This window comes from Primulina eburnea, chromosome 11 (genome assembly GCF_022965805.1).
Source record: "Primulina eburnea isolate SZY01 chromosome 11, ASM2296580v1, whole genome shotgun sequence".
NCBI classification, from domain to species: Eukaryota; Viridiplantae; Streptophyta; class Magnoliopsida; order Lamiales; family Gesneriaceae; genus Primulina; species Primulina eburnea.
Genome location: NC_133111.1, coordinates 37204371 through 37215139, shown reverse-complemented (window position 1 = coordinate 37215139; position 10769 = coordinate 37204371). Strand labels below are relative to the sequence as shown.

Below are 10769 nucleotides of genomic sequence, written 5' to 3'. Positions count from 1 at the left end.
TTGAAGGTTTCTCTTCAATCGCCATACCACTGACTAGACTCACGCAAAAGAATTCCAAGTTCATCTGGGACGAAGGTTGCGAGAAGAGTTTCCAGACATTAAAAGAAAAGCTCGCAGCCACGCCAGTACTAGTCTTACCCAATGAAGACAAGGAATTCACCATCTACAGTGACGCTTCTAAGGAAGGTTTGGGATGCGTACTAATGCAAGAGGGAAGAGTGATCGCCTACGCATCAAGGCAGTTGAAACCGCACGAACAGAACTACCCTACTCATGATCTGGAGCTAGCAGCGGTTGTCTTCGCCTTAAAAATCTGGAGGCACTATCTCTATGGTGCTAAGTGTGAGATTTTCACTGACCACCAGAGCCTCAAGTATCTGTTCACCCAAAAAGAACTAAACATGAGGCAGAGACGGTGAATTGAACTACTGAAAGACTACGACTTGACTATAAGCTACCATCCTGGTAAAGCAAACAAAGTGGCTGATGCGCTAAGTCGGAAGGGCCCAGGAAAAGTGACTCTAGCTTCCCTCTCAGCCCAGCCGTGTCTGCGAGAAATCGTCAAATTAAACCAAGATCAAGACCCAGCACTGACCAAACTAAAAGATCAAGTCAAACAAGGAAAGTCTCAAGATCATCGGATTGATGACAAAGGAACCCTATGGATGAAGGGAAGACTGTGTGTGCCCGACAGTGACAACCTTCGTCAGGAGATAATGGCAGAGGCACATAAGTCGAAGTTCTCAGTCCATCCAGGCAGTACGAAAATGTACCGGGACCTCAAGAATAGCTTCTGGTGGAACGGCATGAAAGGAGATGTAGCTGAATTCGTCTCCAGATGTCAGACATGCCAGCAGGTCAAAGCAGAACACCAGCGACCTGGAGGATTACTGCAACCCCTGGAAATTCCCGAGTGGAAATGGGAGCATATTTCCATGGACTTTGTGGTGGGATTGCCGAAGTCCAGGCAAGGCCACGACGGTATATGGGTGATCGTAGACAGACTCACAAATACTGCACACTTTCTACCCGTTCGTATGAATTACAATCTCGAGAAGTTGGCTTCGCTGTATATGGACAACATTGTGAGACTACATGGGGTGCCAGTGAGCATCCTGTCTCATAGAGACCCGAGGTTCGTCTCGCGTTTTTGGAAGAGCTTCCAAGGGGCCATGGGAACGAAAGTCACTCTTAGTACGGCCTATCACCCTCAAACCGATGGACAAACTGAGAGAACAATTCAAACCTTGGAAGACATGCTGCGAGCGTGCGCCCTAGAATTCAGTAACCATTGGAGCACTCACTTGCCATTGATCGAGTTTGCCTATAATAACAGCTATCACAGCAGTATTGGGATGGCTCCATATGAAGCTCTGTATGGAAGGAAATGTCGATCACCCCTATATTGGGATGAAGTGGGAGAGAAAGCCATAGTGGGACCTGAGCTTGTACAGATAACCATTGACAAGGTTACAGTAGTCCGAGAGAAACTCAAGGCAGCTCAAGATCGACAAAAGAGTTGGGCAGATCTGAAAAGAAGGCCAGTAGAGTTCAATGTTGGCGAGAAGGCATATGTAAAAGTGTCGCCTATGAAGGGGGTTGTCCGATTCAGTAAAGCTGGGAAGCTAAACCCTCGCTATGTAGGACCCTTTGAAATTTTGGAAAAAGTGGGCACACTGGCATACAGACTCGATCTGCCGCCAAACATGTCCAGAATTCATAACGTCTTCCATGTATCCCAACTACGGAAATACATCTCAGATCCAAGCCACGTGTTGGAAGTAGAGCCACTCGTAATCGAAAGTAACTTGGGAGAAGAGCTGAAGTACGAAGAAGTTCCCATCAGAATTGTGGATTCCAAGGACCAAGTACTAAGGCGACGAGTCATTCCATACGTCAAGGTGCAATGGTCTAACCACACTGAAAGAGAAGCCACGTGGGAGCTAGAAGAAAATATGAGGAACCAATACCCGTATCTTTTCTCAGACCAAGCCAACCCAAGTTTCGAGGACGAAACTTCCCATAAGGAGGGAGGGATGTAAAATCCCGATTTTTTTTTATCATGATAATATTTTGTATCAAGATTTTCGAGATTTTCAGGATTTCTGATTTTTGGAATTCAAGAATAATATCGTGTGTATTTGTTTCAGAATTTGAGATAGATAGAATTTTACCGGATAAAGATTTAAACAAGAAGATGACTTAATCTTGGAACCAAAAAAAAAAATCTTGAGGATTTGTCAAGGGATTTTCGAAAATAATAGGGGAGAATATTAAGTGATTTTCGAAAATAGTAGATAGAGGGAAAAGTCTACACGATAAAATGCCGCCTTGGGAAAAATTTAAAAGTTTAACTACCGGGATTTTAGGAGAATAATCAAAATTTGAGTTGTAGAAAAATACCCCTAAATTTTGGATTTAAGTAAGCAAATTTGTGGGATTTTAGAAATATAATTTTTATTATTTTAGGAAGTCAAAAATCTACCGAATATTGGGAATTAGACACGAAAGTCGAAATTTCACAGACTGGGCAAGGCTTAATTTCGAAAATTAGCTTGGATATAATTATAAATTTCGAAATTAGGATAAAGAATAAAGGTAGATTTGATCACGATTTTAGATGAAGATTTGATTCAGAATCAACGCGATTTGATACACGATCAGGATAGCAGCCAACCCCTATAAATAGGAGGGCATGGATCTCGAAAATTCACACCATTCTACACCTCATATTTTCGAGAAACACACCTAGTTTCTTAGGATTTTTTTCGTGCACGGCGAAACGCTGCCGCAGTCCAGCCACCGGAGTTTTACGTTTTTCTTCAAGAAGCTTAAGGTAAGTGGGCTTGTTTTAAATGTGTAATTTCGGTGTATGCATTTTCGGTTTTATTAAATTTTGGTCGAGTACAATTCTTCTTCTACCCCTTCTGGTTATGTATTCTGCATGAGTTTTATGTTGACACTGTGAGGATCCAACTTGATATGGGAGGGAATCCCAACTATGACATGACCCTCATACGGTGGGGATATAACCGATTCGGCCTCGCCCCCTTAGAGGAATAAAAATTAGGGACTGACGTCAGTAAACCATTGAAAGTAGAGGAATCTCAGTGTCAAGTCAAGTATACGAATGTGATATGAGTCAAAGTATGCATGGTGTGTGTGTGTGTATATTTTCGAATTGTTATATGCATGTTGTTGTGTACTCGAACGGCCCCCACTTGCTGAGTATTTCCCAAAATACTCACCCCCCTTACACCTCCCCAGATAAAACTGAAGATAAATCAGAGGAACATGTCGAAGAAGAGGAGTCGGACCAGTTTTGGGGCTGGTGAAATTATTATATTCGATTTATGCTGCAAGATTTAAGGATTTTAGTTGGTTTATTTTATTTGTAAACGCTTCCGCAATTTATTCAATTTATTCAGTTGTAAAGACAGTGGTTGTTTTTGGCGAATTTATGAAATAAACTGGTTTCGGTTTATACTGTGCTACGAGGCTTGTCGTTTTTCGATTTTGTGATTGATGAGCGACGCCGGTGTCAATCCCGAGTTTCGGGGCGTGACATGGTTTGTGTTATGATTTCTCTAGCATTTGGCAACTATTTATAGGGTTGATAAAGCACCCCACCACATGTCATGATCCATGTTTGTTCATTTACTAAGCCACAACTCCATGAACTCATGTCTCTTAAGCCATGATCTCATGATTATTTATCAACTAAGCCACATTTTATGTCACTAAGCCATGTTGATTTTCAAGGTCTTCACAAATAATATTAATTTTTATGTTAAAATTATTATTATTTATTTTAAATATAAATTAGTTTGATATGTTTAGTGAATAATGAGATTTGAATATGCACATTTGCCAATATATAATCTGTGATATTAATTTTAAAAAGTCAAATTGTGTAGTATGCTAATTATAATTTAATGTCTTTACTAAATAATCTGATAAAATATTAAATATAACATAAATTATTTAATTTTTATTCTAATAATAAATGAAATTATATAAATTCATTTGCATAAATGAAATTATATAAATTCATTTGCAAATATAATCCTCAATACACCAACTTTTGAAGATAACAAACCAAATTATGACAACTTGAAATAAATAATGTATTATAGATATGGTAATAAAAAAAAAAAACATAAAATGGCACTGCCACCAATTGGTTATGAAAAGGGGTCCACGTTTTATAAGAACAAATGATTAGATGATGAAAATTAAATTCAATTGTTATATTTTAACATGGAACTTTTAACAATATATTATTATAGAAAATCGTTTGCACTTACTGCCTTACCACATGTACTTTCTGAATGGTATCAATTAGTTTATTTAGGAAAAACTTACAAATGAGATTATCAAATGTTTCTTGTACGCGATACGTGTTATATTAATATTTTTTTATGTTTGATAATTTGTGTAAAAAAAAATATATTATTATATATCAGATAAAATTTACTGAAATAATTTTAATTTTTAGATAAATTAGAGATATGTTGGAGAAATAATCAGAAAAATAAAGAAAAATTACTAATAAACTCACGTCAACAAAATCAGATAACAAATATTATGAAGAGCAAAACCAAAAAAAAAAAAATTAATATCATAACATACCAAAATTATTTAGTATGAAACACTCAAGTTTAATAATATAATTTAATAATATAGAGTATCTATGACAAGAGCATTCGAAACTCGATTATTTATCTGGTCAGTAGCTCAATTTCTATCCATGCATAGCTGGATTTTCTTTTTGAGATACAAAGAATTTAAGTATGACATTCAACAAATTTTAAAAATAATTAATCCAGTTTTAATTATTATTTTAGCTCAAAAACAATTTAAGTCTATACAAGATGATATATCAGCTTCATCATCTACAATAAGAGATTCTGGTAGGGATATGACGTTCAACAATACTCCAACCTTAGCTTTAGAACCGTTTACTAGATCTTTGAGGGGAGAAATAGGAAACCAGTAAAACAACCCAAGCACGAACTCGTCGAATGGCTACAGCCATAACCCGATCTTTTCAAATCGACCAACGAAATTCATATGCCAACCAACCATGGAACCAGTCCATCCAACAAGGGCAAAAGAAGTAATCAAATTTGATGGTACACCTCCAATGGATCACAAAAGGTACTAGTTAGTTAAGATAGGCATTACATTGCAATATATATATATCTAATGATGGGGACAAAAGGTAAGCAAATAGGTTGAGGCGATGCAAGTGGCAATGCTAGTGGGATCATCATATGCATAAGAGTAAGCCTTGGGGCAAGCAGCCTTGAAAATCTTGGAATAGGCAGTAGGCTTGCATGATCCGGGGTTCCCGAATCTGCCTGTGCAGCAGTACCTGGGTGAGTTGAATGCGGAACATGCGCTCTTGCATGCCACCACACTCTTCTTGTCGTTTGACCGGACCTGAAGCCCTACCGGGCACATCACGTTGAGGTCACTCACACACCCTGCATAGTTACACTTTCCTGCAGTATTTCAATGGCCAAACATATATGTTAATCAATCACTTTGTCATCATAATCATACACTATGAATATCCCAGATTTGAGGGGTTTTGTAGCATTAGTGTAAGATCCTGTTTCCCGTATGGTGGAAGATTGTGAATAGATTCATAAGACTATCTTTTTTATATTTCTAACAACTCGGGTTGGTTGTTTTGGTATAAAGAAGAAGATAGACAGGAAATAATAGCTCGCATAGTTTATTGTGGATAATTTTGCTAGCACACGCCCCAGAGCTCAAGCATGGTGTCTCTTAGTTTTTATTTATGTAAGACAGAATCGACCCAAGAAATTGGCAGGCAAAGTACAAACAAGATTCCGCTAATCTAATATGAACGACTTTCTGTTATATTAGTTCGAATGAACGTTCCATATAAAAATTTTGTGATCTGCAAATGAATAACATAACAACAAATTTATCAGATGACTAAACCATATGGATCGGAGAGCTTAGTAAGTTAATCCACTGTTCTATATTCGACTATTTCAAGATTTTCATCTTTGCCAACCATATTGAAACACAATCAAAGATGAAGGAAGTATGCACGGATCTTCACGGAGATAAAATACAACAACATTTTACAGGATTCACAACAACTTCCTTTAAATTTCAACTATAAAAGTAATTGTTAGACATGAAAGCTTCCCTTAAAATTCACAAGTGAAATGAAGGCCAAAGGCTCAAAGCTAATAAATTTCAAAATCGACATGCGAACGGCCACACAAACATCACATGATCAAGCAAACTAGATGATATTTAACTAAAAAACCATATGATAATCACTTGTTTATGCCAGAGAGTCGACCCCAAATGAATTTAATATTGGAGATACAATTTTCCAAGGAAAATCTCAAAAGAGAACCCAAAACTTTTACTCATGGTATGTCTTAATCTTATAAATCACTCCAAATCATGAATAAATCAAGATAGTTTTCACGACAGAACAAGACTGACTAGCTCCATACCTGAGCCACGAAAAGGGGTGATGGAAATGGCGAGATTGTAGCCGTCAACGAGGCTAACGTCGTAGAAGTCCTGTTCATCACCGAAGGTTATCTCGGCGAGGGTAGCGGGAGGGGCCCCACCCAGCCCATTGCATAAGAGGGAGCCGCCGCAATCGCCGGTTGAGCACCGCCCACGGCCGGCGGAGTCGAATGAGCAGCCGTGGCGTCCCCACATACGGCCAGACCAGCCCTCGGGCAGTTGCAGCGTGTAGGCCTTGTTCGGCGGGAGCTTGAATCCACCCTTGGCCAAAATTGGTTTCCCGGCATTCGGTTGTATGCCCGGCCACACAGGGTAGCTGCATCTGTTGTACATTGTCATTTTTCTGCCTGCTGACGCCTCTTCGACACCCAAAAATAACAAACAAACAAAGAGGTGATTGAACAGAAGAAAATACAGTAATCTCAGCATCATACAGCAAAATAAGACATAAAGTGAAATGGGTTACGTTCGGATTAATATTGCACCTGAAATTCGGAAAGCAAAAATGGAGAAACATAGGAAAGAAAAGAGAGATCTGAGCAGCACGGCTGCCATGGCTGCTGCTAAATGTGAAGAGATTGAGCAGCAGTGTGTGAGTGCGTAAGCGAGGGAGCTAAGCTCGAGTTAGATGATTTAAAGTAAAAATTAAATAAAATTTTACCCAACAAAAACATTGGAAAAGGCCGTATCTGTGAATTTTTTTGAAGTAGTATATAAGATTGAAATATAATATTATATATAATAAGCTTTTATATTTGACTGGATAATTAAGAAGCATTCGTTTTATTTATTTAATTTTGGGAAAAAAAAATATGAAATAATTACCGAGATACTAACAAGAAATGGAACAAGGCCATGTGCTTTTGAATCTTTTCTTGCCAGGAAATGATTTCTTCCATTAAAGTATTTATCATAATAATAACTGTTTTTTTATTAAAAAATTCACATTTAAGAAATAGATATAAATATTCATTTAATTCTATTTGAATTTTCTTCTGAGTTACTCTTAAATAATCAATTTAATATTTGCGTAAATATAATGGAATGTGGCTTCCAGTTTGGGTTCAGCGATTTGAATAACACAAAACTTTTGTAAAATCATAGTATGGTTCAAATTTGTTAGACATATATCTTATTTAGATCATTAATGAAAAAATATTATTTTTTATGTCAAAATTATTATTTATTATTATAAATATGAGCATTATTAATCCGTGAGATCGTCTCAGTAATCTATATTTTTAACACGCGCGACTCCTTTGATATGAAATCATCCCACTTGGTAAAAACACTATCTAGATTGAGATATGGCATGATTGGTATTTTTAAAAAATTTGTAGCGATAATTGTTGATGTGGATCAAATTTTCTCAGAAATCATTGTGATTGATCATATCCAATTTTTTTTTTTTTATTAAATATCAATTTCGAAAAAATTATATGAAATTGCACCACATGCAATGGCTTCTTATACGTATCGCATGATATATATAATATATGTACCTTATTTTGGGCGAGCAATTCATGTGAAGACCCAAATAAATAACTACACAATTAGCTATTAAAACCATGAATTAAAACTCATTCGAACATTACAACCTTTGGCATGGAGGGAGAAGACATAAAGTCCTCCATTCAAACCATGCAACATTTGGCATAGAGAGGGAAGACCTAAAGTCACATTACATGAATTAAAACTCATTCAAACCATACAACCTTTGGCATGGAGGGAAAAGACCTAGAGTCATATTGGTGTCTCTAAATAGTGGCAAATGAATGAATGAAAACCACACCAAAACAACATCAAAAATTATCTCCAAAAGTTGTAATTTTCGAGTACCAAATATTCAGCACAATTTCAGAAGGTTTTGCTCATAGTTTTACAGGTCTAAATCCGATCTCCACCGTTCAGAATATACATATACGTGTTTGGAGCAACATATCCAAAATTCAGACCGATCCAGCAGATCAATATATATATCGACATACTTGTTCTTTGTAAGTATGTCCACATTTGCTTAAAAATATGTTATGTATGTTTTTGAAATTCGATCAGCATGATATATTCGTTCCTATTTGTTATGAACATTCTTGAACAATTTGTTATTGGATATTAGTTATAATATTTGAAAGCATGTTTGAAATATTTGAAATGCACTATAATGATTCGAATTAGAAATGACAAATAAAATTCCGATATTTGTTATGCTTTGTTTAAGGCCCTGATGTCGTGGGATATAATAATCGTTCTTTTGGCCTCGCTCATTAGAGGAGTAACATATATGAGACTGATCAGTAAACCATGAAAATGAGATGATTTTCAGTGCTATGTTGTATCTTGTTCGTGTTCGATTCAACATGCTTATGATTGAAATTATGATAATGTACCGTATAATTATAACCTTGATATTTGTTATGCCCGATCGACCCCAATTTATTGAGTATTTCCTAAATACTCACCCCTTACATTCCCAACCCAGATAAGAACGAGGAACAAATCGAAGATAAAGAACAAGAATACTTTTGGGGATGGTGATCCGATTTCAAGACCAGACTTGTTATTCTATCTTTTAGTTAGATTATCATATTTTACGCTTCCATATTTCGTTTTAATCACATTGTAAAGACACTTATTGATTTATGTAATACACTGGCTTTTGGCTATTTGATGTACTATATGACTTGTTACACGATTTTAAATTATTAAACAACGCTGATGGCACGTCTCGGTTTCGCGGCGTGAAATTTCATATTTTTTTAATACATTTTTTACATCGAATTATTTGGTTCTTCGAGCAAAGAAATACGTATGCACGATGAATATTTAACGATTCAACCCTTAGATTTTGAAAAATATCGACAAGCAGGAAACATTTCAGTTTGGATAGTGCAAGTTTTTAATTAACTAAATGGGAAGGGTTTTATAATTATTGGAATGCATTTTCAATCGTTTGCACAATGTAATTTAAATGAATATGTGAAATGATACAAATATTCAGACAGAAACAAAAGTATTATACCACTTATTTGAGGTTGTTTTCATTTAAATGTCTCTAGAATTTGTGATAATTTGTTCTAAAATTAGAAACCGAAATTAAGTGAAAAATATCGTCATAATTAGCTTCGGAATTTATCAAACAGGCATCCGAAAATTTTAGAAGGGAAATTCAATTTTTTCGGCTCCTTCACAATTTAAAAAGGACGCTCTCAAAATCCCCTTCTCTTTTACAAAAAAAATTCGGCTTGAGTCGATTTTTCGACGTGTTCTATCTCTACGAAAAAAATATGTTCTAATTTTTCTAGTGCAAATTAGAAGAGGAACAAACAATCCAGTCGTAGATTTGATTCGAAGATTAAATAAGTAGATCGAAGAACGTTCGTAGGGATTTACAACAAAAGCTGCGTCCGCTTATACCGGCATAGTTGGAGCCAAGTAAAAATTGTTCACCAAAGGTAAAAGTTTTAAACATCTTATGTAAGTTTAATTAAAATCATACGAGTGTCCAAATACATCTTGAATGTCAAGATCTAATAAAATTTTTAAAACTTCTGCTGCGTTTGGGCACGAGAAAACCGAGATCCAACAGTGTTATCAGAGCAAAGTTTCTCTATATCGTATGGTTTTAAATCATATTGAATAATTTATTTCTAACCACATAAAAAAAAATTTCAGAAAATTATAGCACCATAAAATTTATTTTTTTCAGAAATAAAAAAAAATTCGAATCTGCCCCGAACTGTTCCGGGCAGTCCGTGCGCGCAGTGCCGCGCTGCTTGCGTGCGGCGCCTAGAGAGTAAGCGCGCAGTGCGGGTGCGCGGCGTCGGGACGCCAGCGCCCAGCGGGAGCGCGGCGTCCGGCACGCCTGCGCCGGCCATTCGGCACGCCTGCGCACGCCTGTGCGCACAGCTTTCCCACCAGTGCTCGAGACGATCGGGCAGTGGGCAGGGAGCGCGGGCGGCACGGGCAGCGACCCGGGAAAGTCTTAGGCACTGTGCTGATTACTGGGCTTGAATTGTTTAGGCCTAAAATACGATTTTCTGATTTTTTTTCAAAATTTTAGATTAGATTGATATTTTATGCAAATAGTTCAATTTAATTTTTTTGAAAAATTAATTTTTGGAAAACTAATAATTTTATTGTAAAATAAATAATTAGAATATGATTTTAATTATTTATGGTAAAAATTAGTTTTACAAGAAATCAATTATTATTGATTTAATTAAAAATTAAATAAAGATGTT

General features: G+C 36.4%; 1 protein-coding gene across 1 annotated transcript; it reads right to left on the bottom strand.

Moving 5' to 3' along the window:
• Positions 1 to 4998: 4998 nt before the first annotated feature.
• LOC140805744 (thaumatin-like protein) lies at positions 4999 to 7165 on the bottom strand. The gene is made up of 3 exons (XM_073162033.1): positions 7014 to 7165; positions 6510 to 6887; positions 4999 to 5507 (listed from the first exon to the last, which is right to left on the bottom strand). The coding sequence occupies exons 1-3, from the start codon at positions 7081 to 7083 to the stop codon at positions 5206 to 5208; spliced, it is 750 nt and encodes a 249-aa protein (XP_073018134.1). The 5' UTR covers positions 7084 to 7165; the 3' UTR covers positions 4999 to 5205.
• Positions 7166 to 10769: the final 3604 nt, after the last annotated feature.

Bases quoted from the DNA above. Each gene is read 5' to 3' on its own strand.
- LOC140805744 (XM_073162033.1), bottom strand. From the start codon at position 7,083: ATGGCAGCCGTGCTGCTCAGATCTCTCTTTTCTTTCCTATGTTTCTCC. The intron at 6,888-7,013 runs GTGCAATATTAA...TGGGTGTCGAAG, and splicing joins TTTTGCTTTCCGAATTTCAG to AGGCGTCAGCAGGCAGAAAA. The intron at 5,508-6,509 runs GTATGGAGCTAG...GAAATACTGCAG, and splicing joins CACCCCTTTTCGTGGCTCAG to GAAAGTGTAACTATGCAGGG.